Here is a 27457-nt window from a genome sequence, read left to right as displayed (position 1 = left end):
CACCGGTGTTCAGCCGTTCAGTTTGATAGCGACCCTTTCATCAACAAATTTGAGCAACATCGTAATTGGTTACCTTTCATCGGTGACACATTTGATCACTTCAGTTTATTTTTATTTTACTTCCAGTGGACTACTCGGTCAAATGCCACTTCAACGCTAATCGGTTTAAGGGCTTCAAACTTTTATTACACACTTCGTAATAGTGGACAAAATTGATCATAAAAATAGCGATAAAGGCACCATAAAACTGAAATTGTTGCTTAGGACATCTTTATTTAGACTTCATATAACTAACCGATTGTGATTGTGTATCAAATCAAGGGATCTACTTCATTAGAAGTACCGCAAGGTAGCAAACCGAGCTCGATATTTTTCTCTACCTTTTGTCGTGTCTTTCGAGATACTGTGATCAATTTTCTTTCATGGTTCGGCTCAAACGCATCATTTTTTCACATATCTTTTGTGATATTTTTACGCGGTTGCAGCCATTAAATGCAGAACTCAATGTTCGAACCGTGAATATTCGGCCGGCATTGGCGTAGCTAGAGGGGGTGCTCCAGAAATTTTCACCATTGGAAATTGAGAACCGGAAAAAATTCACTGTGCATGTTACCAAAAATAATTCCTTCCTTATTTTTCTCCTGCAAAGACCAAACGAATATCAACAGCTTCGTAGTTATGATATTACGCTCCGAAACCTGACATGTGATAGGGACGAGGCAGGGTATCTAATCACAAGCGAGCGGGAGGGGTCTTCAGGTGGAGACAGTTGCTCGATGAACACCTCAATGGCGAAGTTACAAAAGGAGATGGAACGGAAGTCAACCTGGGTGTGCCCATGGAGGATAGTGTTTTTCCAGCACCTGATCGCCAAAAAGTTAGAAATCGGGAAATCGAGTTGTTGAAGACCAATGAAGCTGCTGGTAAGGACCGTCTACCGGCAGAGCTTTATAAATATGGCCGTGAAACGCAGCCAATGGCTCTATAACCCAGTATTCTTATATATAAAAATGGATTTCTGTCGGGATGTTCCTTATAGAATCGGCGTGAAAATTTGCATGTAGAGGTTTTTAGGGCCAAGAAAGGTTCTTATGATGGTTAGAGACCCCTCCCCCCACTAAGAGGGGGGCTCCCATACAAATGAAACACAAATTTCGCCATAACTTCAGAACTAATCAAGCAAATGGAACCAAATTTGGCGTGTGAAGGTTTTTGGAGGCAAGAATTATTTCTATGTTGAATTAGGACCCCTTCCCAAATTAGGAGGGGGAGCGCTCGTATACAAATGAAATACAAATTTCCTCATATTTCGAGAACTAATCAATCAAATGGAACCGAATTTGGCATGTGGGGGTTTGGAGGAAAGAATTTTTTGTATGATGAATTAGGACCCCTCTCTTTTTTAGGAGGGGTGGCTCCCATACAAATGAAATTCATATTTCGCCATAACTTCCGAACTAATCAAGCAAATGAAACTAAACTTGGCATGTGGGTGTTTTGGGAGGCAAATTCTTTTTCTATGGTGCACTGAGACTCCTCCCCTCTTCAGGAGGGAAATTATGACCCCTCCCTCCTCTAAAAGGGGACGCTCCCATACAAATGAAATATGTACAAATTTCCATACAAATGAAATATGTACAAATTTTTGTACAAATGTACAAAACAAACTAGAGAATCAATCAACCAAATGGAACCAAATTTGGCATAAGGGGGTTTTGGAGGTAGAATTTTTTTTAGTTTTAGTTTTAGTCGCCTCACCCCTGTGGTAGGGGGATAAGGACTCTCATACAAATAAAACAAAATTTTTGCGGATCTTAAAAACTAATCGAACTCGAGAAATTTTATTGAACGTTAGTCAATAGTTTGAAAAGGATAAACTTTCAGACAACAAAATATAACCAATTAGTAAGCTTTTGGCATATTTGTTTCATTCAACTTCAATACCATAACCATATGCTCGCACCTCACGCTTAACTTCACGCTTAAACGTTAGTCAATAACAAGATAACAAAAACTATCAATTAGGTTTATTTATTTTCCTAGCTCTACTGACCTCTATTACACTCAAGTCATTTTTTACGCGAAGGATACGTCCCGCGTAAATCTAAACCGCGTAAATTCCGAAATTCGCATAAAAAACCGCGTGTATTTCAAAATTTCGCGTATAAAAATACTTTGTGGATTTTAACACTACGCGAAAAAGTAGACGTTTTGAGCACATCCACGTAAATTCCGAAATTCGCGTAAAAATAGTCGCGTAAAAAACCGCGTAAAAAGCGACTTCAGTACTTTCTTCAGTTGGGTCCGAACGAGCGACAGCGAGAACGAGCACAGTTGTTATAAACTAGTTGTGGCAACCGATTATTGACTAATGTCATCTTAAATAGGTTGCAGCAACCAGAAATGACAAAAGTGTGCTGTGTGCGAAATGCTACTTTCCACGAAAACATTTTCCGTGAAATGGTACATCCCGCGTAAGGTTTTCCGCGAAATTATATTCTGCGTTATGGTCAACCGAGAAGAGGTGTTCCGCAAAACGGTACTGCTTTATTTTATCAGTCTAAGCAATGGGGGAGCTGTTTTCTACTTTACTGTGAGGAAAATTTGTGTATTAAAACACCCATGAACTCCTCAGAAACTTGCAATACTCGAGATTGTGACAAAGGTCATCCGAGATTCACGATTTATGAACAACACAGTTTAATTTGTGGCAATACGAAGTTTGTCGGGTCAGCTAGTTGATCATAAATTAGACTGGAGATTAGACTTGGAAGTATATTTGAATTTAGATTTGAAATTGGAGAATGGGATTTGTACTTGAAATTGGATTTGAAATTAGAGTTTGAATTAATTAAATTAGACCTGATAATGGACTTAAAATCGCAGATGCAATTAAACTTGATGATGGACATTGAATTGGAATTTAATTTGAACTTGAAATTTTATTTTAAACCGCACATGGACGTGAAATGAGATAAGAAGTTTCTTGAAATAAAAAATTGACAGTTCCGTCTTATTCTCTCACACATTTGATCTCAGTTTTGTTCCATTTCTCCTTTTCAGTCCCGTTTTTTCCCCTCCGTTGTACCGTTTTCTTGGTTTTTCGCTCTCAATTTTCATCAGTTTTTCCACCTTTTGTCTCGTTTTTCCTGTTTTATTGTTCCTTTTCTTTTCTCTTCCTGTCCCGGTTTCGTCCTTTTTCTACCTCAGTCCCGTTTTTTTCTGCCTTCTTCCGTTTTCAATTCCGATTCTTCTCTTGTCCTACCCTGTAGCACATCCTCATTCTTCCTGAAAGTCTTACCTTTCCTCCCATTTTATCACGTTCTGTACTGCTTTTCCGTTTTATCGCTTTTGAGTTTTGTTTTCATTTTTTTCTCCTTTCTTTTATTTACTTTTCAGTCCCACTTTTTCACTTTTTCTGTTCTCGTTTTTTTCGTATTTTCTCGATGTTTTTTCTTCCTTTTGTATCCCGTTTTTCCTCCTTTTTGTCCCATTTTTTTCTTCTCTTTTTCTGTTTATTTATGCTTTATGTTTTCTTCGTGTCTATCAGAATTCTTCTTGCCTTTGTCTTATTTTTCTTCTATTCTCTTTCGTTCTCCTTCTTTTCCTAGTTTATTGCCTCGTATTCTTTTTTTTTCTCTTCTGTTTTCCACTTTTATTTTCTCTTTTTATGTCTTGTTTTCCCTCTCATCCTGTCACGTTTTACGTCTTTTCATGCCTTTTGATGGCAGTTTTGATGCAGTTTTTCTTCCGGCTTACTTAGTCTACATTCATTTTCGACTCGAAAATAGGTGAAAAAATTGCTGGTAACTTAACTTATTAAAAAGAGATTGTCGAAGTAAACAAAATGGCGTTTATTGCATCCGAAGTACAGTTTAATTGTTCTGTTAGCATGAGACTGAGATGGATTTTTAAAACAACTGCAACTTTTGAGGACACAGATACAGTCAATTGACACTTGCTTTTACAGGTTTTTTGTTGTACTTTTAAGTAGGAGTTGTTTGATCTGCCACCATTTGCCACTTTAGGAAATATTTATGCTTAAAAAAGTATTATTTTTCACCAAAAAAGCTCAAAATCTCCGAAAGTTTAGAAAATAACATATAATAATGTTCTACAGAAACGTTGATTTTAGCAAGATAAACAACTTTCTAGAACATTACCAACACGTAAAAATTGACCAGAATAAGTCAGGGTTTATGAACGATTTTGAAGGGTTTGTCCACGAATAACGCTTCGTAGATAATTTCCATAAAGAGATACAAGTATGGCGTCTTTGACAAAGTTGTTTGTATTGATGTTTACTACAACTTGGCTGAAAGTACCAGACCTGTATCTCGAATATACGAGAAAATAAATTTCGTATTTCACTTTTAAGGGAATTAATCACCCAAAGATTTCTCTCACAAAAAGGGGCTTATTATACCAAGAAATGTTACTAAAGGCATTACATGCCAAAAGCTTCACGTTTCGGCGCAATATCACACGATCACGTATTTCTCTGTTTGGACCACTGTGCAGCCTTCTCGTTTCTGTTTCGTTTTCCCTTTCTTTCTCTCCTGTTTTTTGTTCAATTGTTTTTATTTTTCAATATCTCATTATTCCTCTAATTCTGACACCGGTCTGTTTATTTCATTTTTTCTTTTTTTCATCGTCGTTTTTATTTCCTTTTTCTATCGTTCTCCATCGTTTTCTAACCTGTTTGTTCGGTTTGCGTCACGTTTTGCTTCCGGTTGTTCTTTTCCGTTTTATCTTCCTGCTGTCTTATTTTTCCTTTTTTTTGCTTCGTTTTCTAGAAACCAGCAGGAGACAGACTATCTCTGTAGATCCATCTGTAATCCATCTGTGAGTGTGCTAAGAAATTTGACTCACATTTCCATGATAACTGTTTGCTCTCTACGTTGTTTGGTTCAGTAAAACCGAGTTATTACTCACTAATAACAAACAATGTTATCGTGACAATTTTGCCATTGAAAGATTAGAAAATTAGCTTAAAACTGGACCTAGTTGGGCTCTTTCTGTGCCAAGATGAGTTGTTGTAAGAGAAACCAGAATACGGCATCATTTGTGGGCAAATTAAACGATTTAACGAAAAGAAAACGAAAGCACTTGGTTGCTGTGAGAAGCAGTGGTCTCTGTCTCTTTATGATAAGGATGAGCTAAAAATAAGCCTGGCTCAGACAGGACCTGTGCATTAGTACCGCTAAACAGGCCAGTCAAAAGAGAGCCACACCTCGCCGGAGAATATACAATTTTACCATAATAATTACAAATTATTTTCGAACTTCTTAGGATTAGACCTTATGAAAAATGGCTGGAATGTTGACTACAAATCCTCAGAAAAACATGGAGTTTGGAGATGCAATGTAAAAGATTGCAGGAAGCCAACTCGACTTTGTCATGTATGTAAATATTTTTTGTTCACATTTCGGAATAATTTTTTTAAGCAAACCAAAGGAGCACCTATGGGAAGCTTCCTTCACGAGAGATATGCCCTCCTAATGAACTATTTTTCTTAAGCAGACACCCGTAACAGAGTGTGAGTTGGATCAGTGATATAATTTATCGTGTGGGATTGAAACCGAATAAAACTGAAAGGTTCCAACCTGCTGAAAGGTCTTCCCCGTCGGTAATTAGCAATTCGCTTTGACGGGCGATATCGGCGTTGAAATTGTGCATGAAACTCGAATTGAAATTGAGCTTAAATTAGACCGAAAAAATAGTGACCGATTAAATTAAAAATGGCGGACTTCTGGGTTACAGAGATTATTTTGTTTCTAAAACTTCCATTTCAAGGCCTACTTCCCATTTTTTCCAGCAACCTCTCACCAAAGCACTTGTTCAAAGGTACCAAAGGCTCGTTCGAATCATTCAAACAAACAAGCAAACAAACAAGCTTTGTCAATTGCTCGTCGTCATCAGGGCCAGTTTTACACGTGTGCCTATTAACGGTATCGCTGGCTTGACTGGCTGGTCGCTTAACTGGCTAGCTGGTTGTGGCCCAGTGAGCGATCCACAAATACACTCTCACGCAGATAGTAAACAACAAACAACAAACAAGAAACAGGTCGAGTCAAGTCGAGCCGAGACTCACTTCGTAGGCACGTAAGTTCTCCTTTGTCGAACGCGCAAATAAAACCCGATTTGTCAGGTAGAATATCCACCAACCAGAAACAGAGAAGAAGGTTTTGACTTTCCCTGCTGATGGCCGGCTTGGCTGGCTTGCTGGCCAGCCAAGCTGGGCAATGTTTACCGATCCTATCGGATCGGAGGGTAACCCGAAGAAGACGGACGACCGACGACAAAGCAAGTGTGTAGCGCTCTGCTGAGCGATGCAAAATAGCGCGCTGTGCTGTTGTTTTGATTTTAGTTGCTTGTCCCGACGAGGTCCCCATCCAAGCAAGTTGCGCCTCTGACTTCAATCCGCGCTGCGCGCGTTAACCCAGCGGAAAACTGGACAAACCAGTTTCTAGATTTTGCTGTTTTTACTGTAACTGTCTGTGTGTGTGCTTCTTTTTCTGCTGAGCTCAGCCCAGCTCCGCTGGGGAATAGATTCTGGATTCGTCACTTCGGGGATTCGGGTTGTTGCGGTACTTTGCTGGTTGCGCGCTCACTTCTCTAATTGGGTCTGACAAGATTAGCTGGTTAAGCGGGATTTCGAGGAGAGTGGAAAATCGATCGGACACCGCCCTTCACTGCACTACAGGGGGAGGGAAAAAGTGGCTCGCGTAGTACGCTGATTTACTGGGCGATGGGTTTGTTTTGAAATTCAACCACAGATAAGTTTCAATCGATTGATTGTTGAACATGTTTCGGTTGATTGACTTCTAGCCGGTAAGCATTCAACCGTGTTCGTAACAGCAGTTGTTCCGCCTCCGGCTGATCATATTCGCTTGTTAATCAATAGATCATAATCGTTTCATGTTTGTACAATACAATACATTGAAATTTACATTGGAAACTACTAGCTGTTTCCAGTGAAAGGTAATTTAAACTTCTTAAAAAATTATTTATATAGAGATTACAATCTTAAACTGTTGCTTTCCTAAGCTAATTCTCGTAAAACTTAACTGCCTCTTCATCAGCTGTTCATATTCGTTCGCGATGAGTAAAAGAGGAAAGGAAAAACTAAGGAGCCCAAAACAAATTAAACGCAACAGACAAAGTTGAACTAATCACGACGAATCAAAAGATGAAGACGAAAAAAAGAAGGAAAAGAGTAGAAAAAAAAATTATTTGTTAAAAGAGTAGAAGTTAAAAAAAACTGAAAACTAGGAAGGAAAACGAAGGAAAAGAAGAGAAAATACGAAAAAGACGAGCGAGATACTAACAAAAAAATAGTTTAAAACATTAGAAAAAAATAGAACTGAAAATAAGAGAAAATAAGATAGGAAACGACGATCACCGGAAAAATAGAGCAGCAAACACGGAAAAAAGTAAACGAGAGAAAAGAATCAAAACTGGCCCTAAAAAAGAAAAACGTGAAAGACTGGGAGAGCAAACGAGACGTAAAAAGTAAGAAAAATTGAAAAGAAGGAAACGGCGGGGCAAACAAGGAAATTGGACAGAAAAAGATGAAGAACGGATGAGAAAAGATGAAAAACAAGAGAAAAGAAGGAAAGCCCATACAAAAATAGGACAAAAACTGTAAACTGGAAACTACGGTAGCAGAAAAATGGAGAAAAGAGAACGGGAAAACGGGATAAAAAAATTAAAACAGAATACAAAAGGGATCGGAAAAGAAAAACAGAACGTGACAAACAAGGATAAAAAACCAATACTAATAAGGGACCAAAAAAAAGAAAAGAGTCGAAACGGGACAAAATTGACAATAAACAAGACAGGAAAAGGGGGAAAAAGGGCTGAAAACGAAGATGAACGAATGAAGAAAGACAAAAATTGAACAAAAGCAGGAAGACCAGGACATTCTAAACGAAAGAACGGAACAGACGAATATGAAAAAACGGCATAGAAAAGCGAAAAAAGACGAAAATCGTGGCCGAGAAGAAATTAAACGGGACAAAAATGAGACAGGAAAAGAGGAAAAATGGAAAAAAAAGACAAAAAACGGACTCAGGGAAAGGACGAAAAATGGAACAGGATAAAAACGGACAGAAAAAGGAAAAACGAGATAAGAACGGAAAGGAACTTAAGAGAATCTAAAATGGAAAAAGAATAACGAAAGAGAAAAAGGTGAGAGCAAAGCAGAGCCATGGCTACATACGTCCTTCAGAACTTGACCCTTCGCAGCCGATTTTTAGAGTACAGGAAAATTTCGGGACTAGTGCAAACCCAGCTAGCACCAACTCGTATATCAATGTTCGAAAACTATCGAAAATATCTCCGAACAAACTCGAAGTCGCAACTAAAGCTGGATAAAGTGGGATCAAGTTAATTTTCTGTCGTATATAATGGTATTAACTGACATACATACGATTTTCAGCACAAAATCGTAGAGTAGTACGGAGCGACTCGCGCTTAATCGGATATTATCGTATATAAATACTTATATAGTCGTAACGCACAAAATTATTCGTAATGACGTATATCGCCTCCAAAATAGAACGGAAATGCCAACTTTGCGCATGAAATACAATTTATTTAGCATGTATATCTGTACGTAATGCTGATTTTTACCTTTTTTATACATATGAAAATGCTAGCTGAGAAGATCCTATTAACTCTGTAGCGGCACCGCTCAGTCGAGATTCGAACATACGACGACTGGCTTGTTAGGCCAGCATCAACATCGTACCACGGAGCTAACTAGGTGGGCAGAAAAAGATGAAACGGGTGATAAAAAAGGAAAACAGGAAATCCAAAATAAAGTAAACGAGGCACCAAAAAAAAAAGGAAAAGAGGAAGACAGCCGAAGACAAAAAAATGGGATGGAAAGAAGATAAAAGGCTAGGAAAAGATGAAAACTGGAAACGAAACAAAAGGAAACAAAGGCAAGAAAAGGCGAAACACGGGAAAGTAAATAACAAATAGTTTAAAACATGAGAAAAAACCAAGAAAAAAAATCAAAACTGGCATGACAAAAAGAAAAACGAAAGAAAAAATATGACAGAATGGAAAGGAAAACGGGACGTAAAATGTTAAAAAAATAGGAATAGAAGTAAACTGGAGGGCAAACGAGGAGCCTTCACCAGCACAGACAGCAAAAGATGAGAAACTGAAGAGATAAGAGAAGAGAAGGGAAAACGGAGAAAAATACAATTAACTGAACAGAAAAGGGCGAAAACAGGATAGAAACTGGAAACAAAAAGAAGACAATACGGCAGGAAACTGGAGAAACAGAAAAGCAGAGATATGGAAAAGAGGAAAGGTGAAAACGGAAGACAAGAGGGGTCGGGGAAAAAACCAGAACATGACAAGAAGAAGAACGGTTCAGACGAAAATAAAAACGGGCTAGAAAAGCGACAAAAGACAAAAATTGATGCCGGAAAAGAGAAGACGAAACGGGAAAGAAAATGTTAACAAACGAAACAGGCAAAGAGGTAAAATGGGCCTGAAGATGGTGAAAAATGGTAGGAAGAAGACAAAAAAAAACGGAGAAAAGAGTAACCCGGATTTAGGAAAAGGGCGAAAAACGGGACAGGAAAAGCAGAAACACTCGTTTCTGCTGAACAGTAGAAGAAGAGACAACAGACAAAAAGAAGGAGAAATTGGAAGCTTTTTCCCTTCCAACGTTACAAAAAAGTGGAACTGTAGGAAACATGAAAGAAAACGAGAAAACTATACAGAAAAAGATAAAGAACGGAAAAAACGAGAGAAAAATACGAAAATCTTGACAGAAAAGGGGGTAAAACGGGATAGAAAAGGGATAGAAAACGGGTAAAAACGGTAGTAAACGGTGGAAGAAACAGAAAAGGAGGAAAATGAGACTGGAAAAAAAAAGAAAACAAAAGGTATCATAAAAGAAAAACAGAACGTGACAAAAGAGGAGAAAAAGAGGAAGAACGGATAACACGAAACCGAAAAACGGATTAGAAAAAGACGAGAATTGGGACGGAACAATAAAATGCAATGAAAAAAACAAACAAACAGGACAAGAAAAGAAGAAAAAAGGAGCAGAAAAAGCAGAAACAGCGACCGACAAAAACGAAAAACGAGACAAGAAAAAGAATACGGAACAGAAAACACCAACCAAAACCAACCAAACCACCAAAAAGTAGAATTGCTCTCGAAAAAACAGCTGATAGAGGAAAGCATGAAGATGGCAAAAGAAGTCAAACGGGATGTTAAAGGAAAAAGAAGAAACAAAAAAACGGGAAAACAGTACAGAAAAAGAAGATAAACGAACTAAACAAAAAGGTAAAACGAGAGAAAAAGATGTAAAACATTAAAAAGGAAAACCGGAGAGGAAAAGAGAAAGCACTGGAAAACAATGAAATGAAGCACACTGAACAGACAAAAAGAAAACGAGAGAAAAAGAACAAAACCGGAAGAAAAGTGAGAGCTGAATTAAAATAAAAATAAAAATAAATAAAACGGTACAGAAAAGAAGCATCGTTTCTAGGTTTTTGTTCTCATCTTTCGTCTATTTTCTTCTGTTTTTTCTCTCATTTTTCATTTGTACTTTTTAGTCAGGTTTAATTTGTTATAGGTTCCCTTTGCCCGCCGGTTTTCCTTTAGATCTCCCGTTTTTCGGTCTTTTCCTCTCCTTTCCGTTTTACCTTTTTCTTTCGTCCGTTTTTTCCTGCCTTTCTCTGCTTCTATTTTGTTCCATTTTGTACCATCTTTTTCCTTTTATATCCTGTTTGACCTCATTTTCCCGTTTTCCGTTTTTTTCGCCTTGTCTTCTTTTTCCTTTTGATTTCTCTTGTTTTCCGTTTGATTTTCCCACTTTTTCTTTTCCGGTTCGCCACATTTTCTATCCCGTCTTCGCTATATTTCCCGCTATTATATTCTTCGTTGCTCTCTAGTTTTTCCTTTTTTTATGCCCGTTGTTTCCTCATCTTTTCTGGTGCCGTTTTTCGCACTTTTCAGTCCCGGTTTTCCTCTGGTTTTTCTCTTCTTGGAACCATCATTTTTCGTCTTTTTTCTTCCATTTTTCCTCATTTTCACAAAAACATAAAATATTTGTAATGGCCTTATTAGTCATTTCATGTCTTGTTTTTCTTGTTTTCTTTGTCGTTTTTTCTTCTTTGGTCTCATTTTTCTTCTTTACTCTTCAGTTCTGTCTTGATTCGTTTTCCCTTTTTTCTCCCATTTTCTTCTTGTCCACTCTTTTCTCGTTGTACGTCCCGTTTTCCTTCGCATTCTGTTGATTATTCTTTCGTTTTTCAAAAAAAAATTTGTGTAATAGCAGTTAATTTTTCGACTGTCCCGTCTTCCCGCCGTTTGTTTTGTTTTCCTCCTCCTCCTTTCTTGTTTTTTACTTTTTTCCGCCCGCCGTTTTCACTTTTTCATCTTTTCGTCTTTTTTGTTTTCATTCATTCCCATTTGCTCTTCCCAGGCCTGCTTTTCCTCTTTTCTTGTTTCGCTTTTCCTTTTATTGTGTCTTCTGTGTTTATTGTTTTCCTTGTTTTCTGTCACGTTCTATTCTATCGCTTTATTCCGTTTGCCTTCCATTTTTTAATTTCTCTCTCCAATTTCCTCTTTTTTGCTCTCGTTTCTTGATTTTCCTACTCCCGTCATTTTTCCTTTACATTTCCTCTGTTTTTTTGTTCCTTTTTTCTCCTTTCATGTCCAGTTTGTCATCATTTTCTACCTCATTTCTCATTTTTTATCGTCTTTCCTGTTTTTCTTTCATTTTTCTTCTTTTCTCTGCCGTTCTCTCTCTGTTTTTCTCTTTTTTGCCTCGTTTTCCTTTCTTTTTTTCTGGGTGTGAAATGGGGAAGGCAAATGAGGAGCGTCCAATATAGCTCTAGCCATCCCAAACGCCTACCTAGCGCCTCCACGTGGCCATACCTGGCAATGCTCTTTTGAGTAGCCAAGCTAGGAGGTGCGATGCTGGGTGCTTCCCGGCTGCCTCATCTCAAAATCGAGGTTTTGGGCAGACGACGGAGCCACACGACCTTGTTAATAGGTAAGCATAAAATAAGTTATTTTAATTATTTTTTTCGTTTTAGCTTATGAAGCACCTCCTGCTATATAAAACTTTGACCAATACGAACGTTAATACTGCACATGGATATTGGATACCAGAAGAAAAAATTAAACTAATTATTGGAAGCACTTATGGAAACTAAAAGGACGCAACTCTATTCCATTCGAAGGACTGCTGGTGAGATTGTTCCATTTTCACCACATTTTATAAATAAATTAGAATCGGGAAGAGGGAGGGACCATCAGAGCACTTGTTTGAAGCGGTGGGCCTAGGGAGAGTGAAACAGTCAACTTTCTAGGGTTAATCTTGGCCCGATTAACAACACATCGTGGATAATGAGCGGGCTTTTCTCCCCACCTGCTGGAGTCATTCTGCATTAAGACGGTTTATTCAACGATTGACTCAGGCGACTTAACCCTTGGAAGAAGATTCTCTAAATCCCTGGTACATGTAAGTGATGTTGCTTATCGACCAATTCCCTTTTGGCCCTTCATACAAGAGTTGGGAAGCATGACCAATCGTTGAACATGTTCAACTCTTTTTGACACGATAGGTTCATTGCTATGAACGGATGTTCTGCTAAGGCAGGTGGTAGTACCATATATTCATATTCATATTTCCAGTCCCGTTTCTCTCGTCTCGTGTTTTAATTATTTAGACGTCCCGTTTCTCGACTTTTTACTTCCATTTTTCTTTTTCTGTTTCCCCGGTTTCCGCCTTGGCCATTTCGTCTTCTTCTGGCCTGGTTCCGGTGGCATTTCATCCTCTTCTCAGAGAAACATCTCTGTTTTTCGCTAGCTCGTTTTTTCTCTTTTCTTCTCCCCAGGTGTAGCTTGTTCTGTTCAGTCTCTCGTCGTCTTTGTGCTGTTTTACCACTTTATTTGAGCTGATTTTCCTCTTTTTCTGTTTTCTTCCCGTTTGTACGTTTTCCACTTTTTGTCCCATTCTTTTTTCCGATAGTGTTCTCTTTTTTCTGTTTGCCCCGTTTTCGCATTCGCTATCTCTCTTTTTTCTGTAGCTTTTCTTCCGTGTCCCTCTTTTTCCGTCTCTCGTTTTCCCTCTTTTACGATCGCTTTCTCCGTACTTTTCTCTTCTTGTTCCGTTTTCCACTTTTCAATCTAATTTTTTCTGTTTTTCTTCTTTTTCTTGTCTTGTGATCAAGTCATTCCATTTTGGATGTTTTCCGTTTCCCGTTTTTGTCCCGTTCTTTCCCTTTTTATGTTTTCCGGGCGAAGCCGTTCTCGTTCAAGATAGATCGATCTTTTCGGTCGATTGCATCATATGCAGCTTTGAAGTTAACCCACAGATGGTTCATGGGAACTCTGATATTCATGACCTTTGTAGGAAAGGTAGCACACAATAAGAGGAAGAAAAACAGACGAAAGCAGAAAAGGAGCTAACGAGACAGAAAACAAAACACGAGACATGAAAAGAGGAAAAACTGAACTGTCTGAAAATAAGGGAAAATAGAAGAAAAAAACGAAAAAAGGAATTGAAAAGAAGAAAATGAGGACTGAAAAGTGCGAAAAACGGGACAAAAAAGGAAGAAAAATAGTGAAAATAGTGGGCAAAAAAACATGAGAGGACAAAACAGGAGGGAAAACGAAACAAATAGAGAAGGCGCAAAAACGGGGGAGAGAAGTAGATAAGATGGAACAGAAAACAAGAGAAATCACAGTGTAATGAGAAAAAAAGACGTCGTCGTGTCTATTCTGTTTGGGCTCTCTCTTCCCTAACTTTTCCGTCTTTATGTCCCATTTTACTTCCTCTTATTTTGTCTATTCTCTCACTCACTAAAGTTCTTTTCCCTTATGCTTTCTCTTATTTTCTGCTTCATTTTATCTTCTATTCTTTTCCGTTTCCCAGCGTTTCTGTTACGTTTATTTTTTAGTCCCGTCTGCTTAGTTTTTCCTTTTTTCTGCTTGTTGTTTCCACTGTTTCTGTTCTTCTTTTGTCCCGTTTTTCGTTTTTTTCTCTTACGATTTTCCACATTATCAGATAAACGGGCCTGAATTCTGTGTGTTGGTCTTTTTTTATCGTTTTTGTCTGTTCTGTCCTCTTTTTGTCCTGCCTTTCCTCCTTTACTGTCACGTTCTAGTTTTCTGTTCTGCTTTATTCTTTATTCGCTCTGTCTTCCATTTTTTTCAGTTTTTTTTCTCTCCACTTTCCTCTTTTTTGCTCTTCATTTTCCTACTCCCATTTTTTCTCTTTTCCTTTAGATCTCCCGTTTTTCGGTCTTTTCCTCTCCTTTCCGTTTTGCCTTTTTCTTTCGACCGTTTTTTCCTGCCTTTCTCTGCTTCTATTTTGTCCCATTTTGTGCCATCTTTTTCCTTTTATATCCTATTTGACCTCATTTTTCCGTTTTCCTTTTTCTCGCCTCGTCTTCTTTTTCCTTTTGATTTCTCTTGTTTTCCGTTTGATTTTCCCACTTTTTCTTTTCCGGTTCGCCACATTTTCTGACCGGTCCTCTCTCTATTTCCCTCTATTATATCCCTCGTTGCTCTCTTGTTTTTCCTTTTTTTATGCCCGTTGTTTCCTCATCTTTTCTGGTGCCGTTTTTCGCACTTTTCAGTCCCGGTTTTCTTCTGGTTTTTCTCTTCATGGAGCAACCATTTTTCGTCTTTATTCTTCCATTTTTTCTCATTTTCAGGCCCTCTTTTCCTCTTTTTCTGTCACGTTAACTCCTTTTCTTTTTCGCGTTCTAGTAGTTTCGTCCGTTTTTTTATGATGTCCAGTTTAAACCTCCTTTTCAGTCACATTTTAGTTTTCTTTTCCGCTTTATCCCGTTTGACTTCCATTTTTTTTCATTTTTGCTCCCCATTTTCCTCTTTTTTTCGTTTTAGTTTTCCTAATTTTCCAGCTCCAGTATTTCCTCCTTCGCTGTTCTTGTTTTGTTTTCTATTTTTTTCTATTTTTTGTTCTGTTTTTCTCTTTTTCTGTCCAGATATTCGTCATTTTACGTCTTTTTTTGTTTTCTTTATCGTTTTTTCTTATATTCTCTCATATTTCTTCTTTACTCTTCCGTTCTGTCTTTTTTTGCTTCGTTTTCCATTTTTTCCCTTTTTTCTCCCATTTTCTTTTTGTCCACTCTTCTCTCGTTGTACGTCCCGTTTTCCTTCGCATTCTGTTTTGATTATCCCTTCGTTTTTCAAAAAATTTTCATGTAATAGAAGTTAATTTTTCGACTGTGCCGTCTTCCCGCCATTTGTTTTGTTTTCCTCCTCCTTTCTTGTTTTCTTCTGTTTTTTCCTTTTTTCCGTCCGCCGTTTTCACTTTTTCTTCTTTTCTTGTTCCGTTTTTCTTTTCTCTGTTTTGTTTTTCGTTTTTTTTTGTTTTCATTCATTCCTATTTTCAGGCCTGTTTTTCCCTCTTTTCTTGTTTCGCTTTTCCTTTTATTGTGTCTTCTGTGTTTATTGTTTTCCTCGTTTTCTGTCACGTTCTATTTTTCGTTCCCGCTTTATTCCGTTTGCCTTCCATTGTTTAATTTCCTCTTTTTTGCATTCGTTTCTTGATTTTCCTGCTACAGTCTTTTCTTCTTTACTTTTCCTACTTTTCTGTTCCGTTTTTTCTAATCTTTTGTTTCTTTTTTTCTCCTTTAATATCCAGTCTGTCATCGTTTTCTACCTCATTTCTCGTTTCTTTTTAACGTTTTTCCTGTTTTTCTCTCATTTTTCTTCTTTTCTCTTCCATAGAAAGCTCTGTGTTTTTCTGTCTATTTTTCTCTTTTTTGTCTCGTTTTCCTTAGTTTTTCCTCCCATTTTCTTTTTGTCCACTTTTTTCTTGTTGTTCGTCCGTTTGTCCCTAGCATTTTGTCATGGGATTTGAGAAAATAACTTTCCGATTTTGCTTTGCAGTTTTTCACCATTATTTAACCATCACCATCAGTTAAATTGAACTTCAACTTGAAAGGATTTAAAGTTGGACATGAAATCGGACTTGAAATTTTACTCGAAGTTGGACCCAAAATCGATGTTGAAATTAGACTTGGCAATGGAAATGAATTTATGCTTGGAATTGAAGAGCTGATCGGAATTACCTGTGTTCACGGTAATCAGAACTGAACTTGGAAGCCTAAATTAGGCTTAGAACTAAACTTGAAATTTAATTTAATCACTGGACTTGAAACAGGAGCTATTTTTACACAATCAATTTACTAATTTACTAAAAATGGTGGCAGATTGAAATGAAAAATGCGGACTTCTGGGTTTCAGAACTTATTTTGTTTTAAATTAAATTTAAGAAAAAGAAGGTGGGTGCTCCAATCTGGAAGGTTTGAGGAGTAAAATTGAGCCGCGGGGTTTGTGAGGCCAATCTGAAGCAAATATGAAAGGATGGACTGATTCAGGACATCATTCCGAATGGGAAAGATCCACAGCGCTTTGCGCTGGTAACAAACGAAAGTGAGAACCATCTTTCTGTAAGAAAATTCAATTCCCCAATATTGTTAGCAGGAAAATAAAATTTCTCGTGACTGTCAATTGAGTCTGTTCAAATTAAAATGGCCCGACCCTTGAAGCCCTCGAAACAATTAGCAGCCTGACTGCCTGCAGGCAGGCAGGCAGACAAGCACACAACATTCGAGGTGCGTATTCAAGCGTAATTTACGGTTAAAATTTCAATTTCAACTCTGCCCGTAATTTTTAAACTTGGCACGCTCTTTCACGCAACGCGGTAAAGTTCCAAAGAATTTCGGCGGAAAATGGAATTCCAACCCCCGCCCCCGCCCCCGGCCCCTTTGGATGTTCTCGATGTTTCTTTCCAGCGGGGCAAACTTTTCCGTGTCGTACCATCATCATCAAAAGAATAGCTGTTCTGATTATTATCTTCTCCCCGAGTTGGACACGAGAGACACACGCAAAATAAAATTAAACAAAAAAAGAAAAGACTTGGAAAAGGGAAGGGGGTGGCAAAACTGCGCCCGGTGACGGTGAGGGAGTTGAGTTGAGTTGAGTTGGTCGCGGGCGTCACGGTCGTCGTCGTTCGAGAGTTACATTAAACTGAAATTAAAATTAATTTACTCTTCTGTGCTGTGCTGTGCTGTGCTGTGCAACATTCCAACTTCCCGCGCTGCTGCGAGTTGCTTGTCAGAGACACACTCTTCGGAATCGGGTGGAACGCGGCCGTAGCCGCGGCGGCCGCGGCGCTTCAACCGACCGTGAAGCTGAGCTGCGCGAAAAACGAAGAATGATGCATTTTCGCGACGCGAACGCGACTTTCTTTCGAGCGAGCGAGCGCTAGCGGAGTGATAAATGTGTACGCCCAAGCCAAACCGACCGAATGAAGATGAGAAGGGCGGGCGTCCTCTCCTCTTCGGGCTCACCATCTCCCTCCCTTCGGGGGGTCGCGGGTGGAATGGAGTGGGGATCGTAAATCATTTGAAAATTAATGAATCTTAATGCTCGCTTGCGTCTGTGCTATGCTGTTATGGTTGTGTTCCGTTCATCCAGCAACTCCCCACCCTTCTTAATCACCCAGCGCCGCCACCAACACGTTCCCTCCCGCAAGGGGGAAGGTTGTGTTCTGCACCGAAGTAAGTATTCGAAATGGTTGCAATTTTATATTGGTTGTAATTACTCGGCGGTCCGTGGCAAAGCTACGCTTAGCCCCTGTCTTTTGTTGCCTTTTTTTTGTGTCTTCGTTCGCGCTTCAGCCGACTGTCTCTTCGAGATCCCAACGTGGTAGCAGGAAAAAAAGTTGTTTTTGATTGTTAAATTGTTGCCCGCGCACGCATAATTGCTTGTACTCGACGGTTTTGCAGTCGGTTCTTGTTAGCAACGGCCGAGCCCCACGAGCCGGGCTTGCAGATCATCTCTGACTGACAGCAGAGCGGCGTCGGTCGTTAATTTTCAAACAAATAGGAATTATGAAAAGTAAACATCGGGAAACTCAACTCATCGAAAGCGGTAGAAGCAAAAAAAAGCAGAGTTTCACTTTCCGCTGTAGGTTACAATGTACGCACGCACGCACGCAATTGCGCTAACTTTTGACTGAGGAGAGGAGCAGCGCTAAGATGGAGAACCCGCTGACTCCGGGCTGCCAGCAATTATCATCAATTGTGTCACGGTAATCGTTTTCATTACGCGTAGAGAGTTTCGGGTCATCGCCATCAACGACGGGTGTGAGGATAAAAAACAACAAACAATTAAAATAAATTAACCCCTTTATGCGATCCTGCTTTGCTCTTCGTACCCTTTTGGCGTCAACATCCCCCCCCCCCTGGAAGTCGTGCTTGATTTGCAAATTTCATCAGCAACACTAACGTGTCTTCCCACGCAAGGTAGGTACGTGACATCATCAAATTTGAAACATCCCAAAGAACGTGTACCCACCCGAACAAAAAAAAACAGTTAAATTATTTTCGACTGTACTTACCATACATTTTACCCTCCTCGGAGAGGATGATTTTCCGCCGGCCGCAGGGTGGATAGATGGCCAGCGCTTCCTGGAAGCTCTGCTCGATATCGGGACTCCAGACACCTTCGGCGTCGGCCGACGAGAGGTCCTTTTCCGTTCGACCGAACCAAACCAAACCAATCGAAGAAAAGAAAAAGAAAATGGACGGCGGGGAAGAGAGAGAAAGAAAAAAGAAAAAACTTTTAAGCTACCGGAAGCGCGGATTGGGTCAGCAGTTACTTCTAACGAATGAATCGTACTGCAGTAAACACTTAGGCACTGGCATTGGAATGGAGAGGTTCACTTACGTCCTGAAATTAAAGAAAGGGAAAAAGATAAAACATTAGTAGTGTTATAAGGAGCTTATCTCACGTTTTCGCACGCCGCCGAGGAAAGAGCGAGGAAGCAAACTGTGTGGCCTCCTCCAGAGGGAAATAACTAGAAAAGGATCGGTTTTTCGATCGAAAAAAATGACCTGATATCGCATGACGGTGAAAAAAAATTATAAAAAATAATTGAATGAAACAAATTTTCCTTAAATTCTAGCTTCATTTAGCATTTATAGAAAAAAATTGACAGTGTTATCAGTTGATTTGCGGCAGCCATGGCGAAAGCAGTGAAGCAAGCAACTACGCTCGATGCTTTGTTGGTACAGCCAGCTCCAACCCGGAGCGAAGAAGTTGGACTTCGTGCAACGTGAGGCATTTCGTGGCATTTACAACGTCCTCTCCTTTACCTTCTGGAGAAAAGTTGGTTTCGGATGCTGAGACTTTGCTGCGCGATCGTAAAGTGCTAGCTGAACAAGCTGAAGAGAAAGACCGAGAGCAAGGCGTCTTTATCGTTTTCGCACTTTGGCTCCGGAGATCGGAACAATCGGGCAAACTGTGATGAAGTACCCAGTCGGCAGATTTTGCTGAGGAGAAATCCGTAGTTTTCTCACCGGAGAACCGACACACAGTGGGACCATTCTGGAAAAAGACGGTCAAAGGTCTTTTTTCGTTTTTCCTGACGTTTTTGAGCTTAGGTGCCTTCGGGGAAGTTTCTTATAAAAGTATTTTTCATCTGTTAACATTTTTATACAATTAGATATTAAGGGGATAACATATTTGAAAAAATTAACTTTTTATAGGAACTAGACAGCATGTTCATGTGTTCGGCAAAGTTGTAGAACTTCGAATTTCATTAAACTTTGCCGCAGATACTAAGTATCTGCATCATATGGTTTGCGAGATATAATCGAATTTCTGTCGTGACCCCCTTAAAATCAGTTTTGATTTTTGATCAGTAACGTATTTTGATAGTATCAAAAAGTTTGTAGAACATGTCAAACCTGTTAGATGAGGTTTTGTGTACAAAAAGTTTAATAAATTGATTTTAAGGGGGTCACGACAGAAAGTCGATTATATCTCGCAAACCATATGATGCAGATACTTAGTAACTTCGGCAAAGTTTAATGAAATTCGAAGCTCTACAACTTTGCCGAACACATGAACCTGCTATCTAGTTCCTATAAAAAGTTAATTTTTTCAAATGTGTTATCCCCTTAATATCTAATGGTATGAAAATGTCAACAGAAGCAGAATACTTCTTTAAGGAACTTTTCCGAAGACACCTAAGCTCAGAAACGCCAGGAAAAGCGAGAAAAGACTTTTGACCACCTTTTTCCAGAATGCTCCCACTGTGCGACATTCGTGCCTGTGCGGTGTACTGCCTGTTTTCTACTTAATAACTAGAGTTTCTTCCAATACGGATAAACTCAGCTTTTCTCCGCCCAAATGGGGGATCACTCTTTATCACAGTTGTTTTATGGGTACAGTTCTCGATTATATTTCGAGAAAATTAGTACTTTTTTGAAGTAAACCATTTCATGCACATTGGAGATTTGAATTAAATTTGTTAAGGACGCTTACTCTCAACTTTGATCTTTCATTGATCTTTCATCATTCGCCTTTCATCTTTTATTTTCCTTCGTGTGGTTTTTCGGTTCGGTGGCCTTCATCTGCCTTTCTAGCATCTTTACATTATCTTTTTGACCATTTTCAGCGATTTATTGTTATTTCTTATTGTATTTTGTAACGTTCTTGGTTGTTCTTCGTTGCATCTTTTTTGTGCTCATTTGTAGTCGTTTTTGGTATTTCTTATCGCTGTTTGTCTGCCGTTTAATCGTCCCTTCATCGCCTTTTCTTCATCTAGTTTTAGTCTTGCCGTTGTTTTAGATATTTTTTTGTCATTTCTTTGGCGTTTTCAGCGTGTTTTCATCGTATTTCGTTTTTTATTTTCAGCAGCTTTTCGCCTAGTTATCGTCACTTTCTCGTTATCTTTTCGTTGCCTTCTTGCTATCTTTTTGTCGTCTATTTGCTGTGTTTTGGTCGTTCTTATGTTATCTTCTCGTTATTTTCAGTTGTTTTTTTCGACACGTTTTCGGTGTCTTTTTGTCATCTCTCTGTCGTCGTATTTTTGTCGTCTTTTCAGGGTCGTTTTGCCGTCTCTACGTTACATTTCCGTCATCTGTTCGTCAATTTTCGACTCTATGTCTGCATTTTGCGTCGCAACGGGTTTTAACCGTTGTTGCCGTCTTTTTACCTTTGTTATAACAAAGGTTTAAAAATTGGTCGAAGTGTGTGTGTGTGTGTGTTTGTGTGTGTGTGTGTGTGTGTATGTGACGTTTTTTGATGCTGTTTTGGCAACCAAAAAAGACAACCAAAATGTTGTTTTCTTTACTGTCGTTTTGCCGTTCTTCTGTTGTCTATATTCGTCATCATTTTTGCATATTTTACCGTCTGTAAATGTAAATTTGTAAGTGATTTTTGTTGTGCTTTCTGTTTTTGTTAGATTTTGACGGCTTTTTGTCATTTTTGTCGCTTCTGTCTTTGACTTCTTTGCGTAGTCAGGTTGTTGGCTTTCTTGTCGCATATGCGTCATTTTTTGCATGTTTTGTCGTGTTTTTGTCGCTCTTTTAACGTCTTTATATCATGCTTTTATTTTTTTTTGCTGCTGTTTCGGCGTCTTTTCTTCGTCATGTTATTTTCGTCGTCGGTTCGTCCGCCGTGATTTGAGTTCTGTTCATTACATTTTTCGTTGAATTTTTCGGCTGCTTTTTGACGTTTTTGTCGTTATTTTTGCTGCTGTTTGTTGTCGTCTTTTCTTCGTATTTTATTGTCATTTTTTTCGTTGTCTTTTCTCATCGCTTCGCCGTTTTTTTGTTGTCCAATCGTCGTTTTAAAATTCCATCATCGCCTTCCCAAATAACAATTTGGGTTTTATTACAGTCTTATGATGGCATTTAAGTTCAAAATTGGTCACGAGAACTGCCCCAAGCAACACACTTTAGGTCCATTTAGTTGAAGCAACCAGATTACGACTTAAATTAGTCATATTTCGGTCACCACAACAACTTTGTAACAACCGTGCTAGTAGGGACCATAAGAGTACAATAAAACTCATGTCGTTACTAGGGTTGTTTGCTGTCAAAACGACAAAAAGCAGTATTTCTACTGTCTTTTCATCGTTCTGTCGTCTTGTTTCGCCATCGCTGTCGTATAGTCGCCATCTTTTCTTCGTCTTTTTTGCGAGTTTTGTCGCCTTTTTGAAGGTTTTCGATGGTTTTTTGTCCCGTTATTTTTGGTCCCTGTTTTTTATTGTATTTTAGAATCTTTCCATCGCTTTTTCCATTTCTATTTATAGTAATTTCGTCATCTTTTTGTTGTTTTCTCTTGGTATACGTCGTGTTTTTATCATCTCTTTGCCATAGATATGCCATCTTTTCATGGTCTTTTTGCCATCATTTTAAATTGTTTTAGTCGTTTTTTTTGCGACGTTTACTTTTGGAATTTTTGTCGCTTTTTCGTTCGATTGTGCCGTTTTCATCGTCTTTTTTATTTTGACATTTTTTAGACACTTTTGGTCGTGTTTTGATTATTTTGTTTATTTAGTCATGTTTTTTTTGTCGCTGTTTTGGCTTCTTTTTGTCATCGTATTGTTTTTTTGACATCTTTTCGTCTTCTTGTTATGTTTTTTCTTCTTTTCTTTGTTTTTGCTCTCTTTGCATCGTCCTTTGTCGTCGTTTCGCCGTTTTTTTTGCTGTTTCTTCCTCAGTTTTCTGTCAATTTTTCGTAATTCAGTTAGTTGTCAAAACAACAAAAATCCCACTTTTTCCCTCTTCTCTTCTTTTCATCGTTCTTTCACTGTCGTTTTTAGCATTTTACGTCACCCTTTTAATGCTTTTTACACATCTTGTTGTTACATGTATGTTATTTTTGTCACTCTTTTGGCATCTTTACATTTTCATATTGTTTCCGTCATATTTTTGTCGTTTTTCATCATCTTTTTGTCACTTTTTAATCGAATTTTTTGGGATAACTTTTTTCTTTTCTTCGCATTTCCGTTGTCTTTACTGCGTTCCTACTTTGTTTGTATGTAGAGTACCCGTGAGTTTTATAACTGAAGCTTATGACAATCCGTAGATACGGGCACTTGATCCGCAGGTCCGTAGAAATTGACTAAATCCGTAGAATTACGGAAAAAATCGTAAATCTGGCACTACTGCCTCTTACTAATATTCAACATATGCGGCAAAACGAAAAATCATTGAACTTGTTTCTTCCAAGAAGTCAACGAAATCAGGTCAATTAGTCGGTACAACGGTGGTAAAATTTGTTTTAAAAGTATATTCAAGAATACTTCAAAAGAGTATCACAGAAATATTGAAGGGCCCAAATGACTACCTTGGGGTAACCCAGAGGCAAGTTAATACCACTACGCTGATTACATTAAACCGTGCGGTTAGATAGGATTGCTACATATGCATTAAAACGTAGCGTGACATATGCAAGTTTAGATGCGTGATGCTTGTCACCCAATGGCGATGCTAATCAGCACTATGAGAGGGAGAGATATTCGACAAAGCATTCTTGAAGAAGTTATCAAAGAATTCGACAGCAACTACCACCCACGGAAACTCCTTAAGCTACTTTGATGTCATGTGCTATCGTGCTTCAATTGCTATCGTAACATCGGATTTAGTTTACCACCAACAACGAGGAATGTTCCTAAATCATCCGTAGGGATTTCAAATCAAACGTCGTTGAGGTATATGAGGAAAAGCGATGGTCCTAAATTACTTCCCTGCAGAGCATCGGGCTTGTTACAGTAATTTAACAATTTAGTAGAGCCTATCTTTATCGATAGGTTACGACGATTTGCTAAATTTATCTTCTAAGCTTAGGCGCTACCTATGACGTTGCTTTTTCAGTTCCGTTGTACCATTTTTACATATTACCATGTTAGCTTTCTTTTGCCAATTTTACATCGTCTTTTGATCGTATCGTGTTTTTATCATTTTTTTGTTGTCTTTTCGTGGTATTTTTTGTCAACTTTTCGTCATTTTTTTGGCATCTTTTCGTCCTCTTTTTACTTTTTTATCTATTACTTTTTTACTAATTTATCTAAACGATCATAAACATAAAAGTCTATCCTGATTACAAATCCTACCAGTAGCGTTTGTCCGGTAAACAATATTTCCAATAGTGTGAATCCTCACACCACTAACCCATCTAAAGGACGAGAGTTGACAATGGGCATCACGAGTCTGAAATTTGAGAATTCAAGATTAACAAACGGACCTTTTCAGGTCCACAATTTAAGTTATCTTAAGAGTTGAAATTATGAATTTCTCCCATGTAAGAACACGATCTTTTAATGCGCAACTTGGGCATCTATACATGAAATTCATACAAAAATCACCGGCTTGTATCATTGTAGAGACGAATTGCTCTACATTCGTAGTCCTACGTCAAGCCTGCGCCCATGCCACTAGGAATGGATCTTTATACTTTTTTTATCATTTTTTCATCGCCTTTTCATCGTCTTTCTGTCAGCTTTTCAGTGGCTTTTTGTTTTGTTTTTTTTTCTTTTATATCATCTTTTACTGTTTTGATTTCAACTTGTTGATGTGCAACTTGTTTTCGTCTTCTTTTCGGCGTCATTTGTTCGTGCTATCGCCGTTTTTTGGTCACCTTCTGGTCATCTTTTCGTTGTCATTTTTGTCGCCTTTTTTGGCCTTTCCTTTTATATTTGTGGTCTTTTTATCGCCTTATCGTCATCTTTTTGTCGTTGTTTCGTGAAATTTTTGTCTGCTTTTCACCAATTTTTTACTGCCCACTCATCATCTTATTGATGGTTCTTCGTCACCTTTTCGTATCTCTTTTGTCGTCCTTTTGGTTTGCAGTTTTGTTATTTGTTAAATATCTTTTTACTGTGTTTTCATCGTAGTTTTGTTTTCTAAATAATTTTTTTCATACTTTTTTCTCTCTGTTTTTGACGCAAATCTTCTATTAGCTGACTTTTTCTTGTTTTGGTGTTTTTCGCCATCTTTTCTCTATAATTTTGCGTTTCTTGGTCTTACTTTCATCTTCTTTTGCTCTCTTTTCGTCACTTTTCTAGCCTTTTCACCGTTATTTCGTCGCCTCTCCATCGTATTTTTGTTGTGTTTTCATTGTTTTTCCCTTTTTGCTATCTTTTTGTCTACCTTTTCATTTTTTTTTAGTTTGTTGTCACTGTCGTTGTCTTTCCATCATGCCAAAGACAAGACAAAATAGATTAATTCAAGCCGGAAATAAGCCAAGTCGCCCGGTGAAAATATGCATATGACACATTCTCCCCAATAGTCTACCCAACTTTTGAATCATTTTTCGCATTCCATCTAATCAATTTTCCCTCTTTATTCCATGTTTGTTTTGTTTTCTTTTATATTTTCAGGAGGCCCACCAACACACCCTCATTTTAGAGAAGTCGTATTTAGAGCCCCCCGCAGTAGAAGTCTCCTCATACAGGTTATAGTACAGGACAATGGGCGAGGCCAGTGCAGCGATCTATTCCGGAGCAGCAATTTAGGTTTTATTAAAACGTTCCTCTAGTGGTTTTCATGATCAATTTCATAAAACCGCTAATAGAACTATGAGCTTCACTAGAACCTTCCGGTGATCGCTATAAAACTGCCTTCCGATCAAGTCGGCCTACTCTTCAGAAGGTTTTTATAACCTCTTTCTTTAAGAATTACACCATTAAAAGTAGTCCCATTCCGTTACGTTCGATTATGCTAATCGCTGCTTGACAGTCACTGCCAGAATTTAATGAGCTTTTCGCTTTGTTCGACAAAGCTATAAAGCGTGAAGCTTATTGCTTGGCAAAGAATCGAAATAAGTCAGCCAGCTTCGTTAACTTGAAAATCTATTGCCGTGAGAAGAAAAGTTAAAGTTTCACTGTCAGATCATTCTGATGGATTTCCGATAGATATCCGATAGAATTAATAATAAATTTTCAGCAGTTTCCGTAGTTGTGCACCATATGCGCATCAAATTTGATCGTGCATATTGGTATGATAGGTGGGTAAAATCAAGACGCCATCGGAATTTTGACTGTTTTTGAAAACTAGTTGTTTCGACAGCTTTTAACGTCACTTCAGGGGTGTTCCTCAAGAAAGCGTACTGGACCTGCTGCACAAAAACGGCATTCTCAGAAAATAACACAACACGCCCATGTTTGGTGGTGTTTGAAAATACCTAGCACACTTTATAAGGCGGTTAGAGGGTTTCCTTTTTATCCAGTCCGCTGTGGTTCGAAGGTTCACCAATATCTGTGATAAACAGGGCCTTGGAAATGAATTTGGGTTCGACTCCGGTTATAGCCATTATAGCCTAATTTGGTCCGCAGATTCCACAGTTTTAGTAAGGAGGAATGTTATACAAACTTAGTAAGTGTTGCTGCAATGACTGTCCCTTAGCTAATGTTTCGTACTTTCCCTTTCACGCCTTGTCTCCTATGAGGTACTATCAACACCTTTGTTTCATTACTTTCTTCTGCCGAACCTTCCGTCAATTGTGAAAAAACTAACGTTTTAAAAAATCAATTTCAAGTAGAATTTAATTTCAATTTCAGTCCTTTTTACAAGTTCAACTTCACGTCCCGTTTCAGGTCCTATTTTATGCCTGATTTCAAGTCCAATATTAAGTATGATTTGAGGTTTGCTTCAAAGTCAAATTACAGTTCCGTAGTTTTAGCCAGAGGTTGGTTCGTCTCAACTCTTTGATTATACTCTTCGCTGTGTTAGATTTTAAGCCGGGTCTCTGGACATGTTTTCATTTGTCGATTCATTCACATCGACCAACGAAGATTGTGTTAAGACAACTCACTGTTGCCCAGCTATATTCAAAGTAACATGATATCTGGGTCTACGAGCACCATCACCGTTCTACTGTCGGACAATCAGATGCTGAAACGGAACAGTTTCTAGCATCATGGAGGCTTCGGTTCCCCCTGCCACAGTCGAGCTCTTGCTGCCAGTGCACATTAATCGTTTCGGTCATGTGTTCAGTTGTGTGGACTGAAGCTTCCAAAACGATCTCTCTATCAACCCGAACCCACTTCAAGTAGCATACTGAGGCTGTACCGGAATGCAACGACTTCGGTATTATCATAGCCTCCGACCTCCACACCGCAGTCAAGTCATTCCGGCCAGGGGGTCCAGCGCTGCTGATTTGCTACCAGAACGTACGTGGACTTCGAACCAAAGACGATAACGTTTTTATTGCTGTAACCAAGTCGAACTTCAATATAAACATTTTAACGGAAATCTGGCTTGACAAGAAGATTCATCCGCAACAGCTATATGGAATCGCATCTTCCATATCTTCCATCTTCAGAAGTGATCGTAACCAACGGAACAGCAGAATATTCCATGGCTGCGATGTGTTGAACGCCATCTCCAATAAGCTGAGTTGCCTGTACCGACCCATTCCCGAACACTTGAGCATCTATGGATAAAATTTCTAGTGGCCGATCGTTCTCTAAGCTTCGGTGTAATTTATTTACTCCCTAGCCGTAAGGACGACACTATCGACTATCGACTGAGCTGGAAAAATGTATTCTCACCTAGTGAGTCGAATGACTTGGCGTTGCTGTTTTTTTGTAGATTTTTTTCTGAATGATCGTAAAACCAACACAGCGCGCGCT

At 38.7% G+C, this 27457-nt stretch overlaps 1 protein-coding gene across 1 annotated transcript in view; it reads right to left on the bottom strand.

Moving 5' to 3' along the window:
• LOC128738916 (protein scalloped) overlaps positions 1 to 27457 on the bottom strand; it is a 459239-nt gene that overhangs the window by 69505 nt on the left and 362277 nt on the right. Inside the window, exon 4 of the mRNA XM_053834405.1 lies at positions 18428 to 18557. Coding sequence (XP_053690380.1) covers positions 18428 to 18557 — 130 coding nt within the window. The remainder of the gene's footprint in view (positions 1 to 18427; positions 18558 to 27457) is intronic.

The sequence above is a fragment of the Sabethes cyaneus genome, chromosome 1, assembly GCF_943734655.1.
Source record: "Sabethes cyaneus chromosome 1, idSabCyanKW18_F2, whole genome shotgun sequence".
Lineage (NCBI taxonomy): Eukaryota > Metazoa > Arthropoda > Insecta > Diptera > Culicidae > Sabethes > Sabethes cyaneus.
Note: the sequence above shows the minus strand (reverse complement) of the source record. Positions and strands in the feature narration are given on the sequence as shown.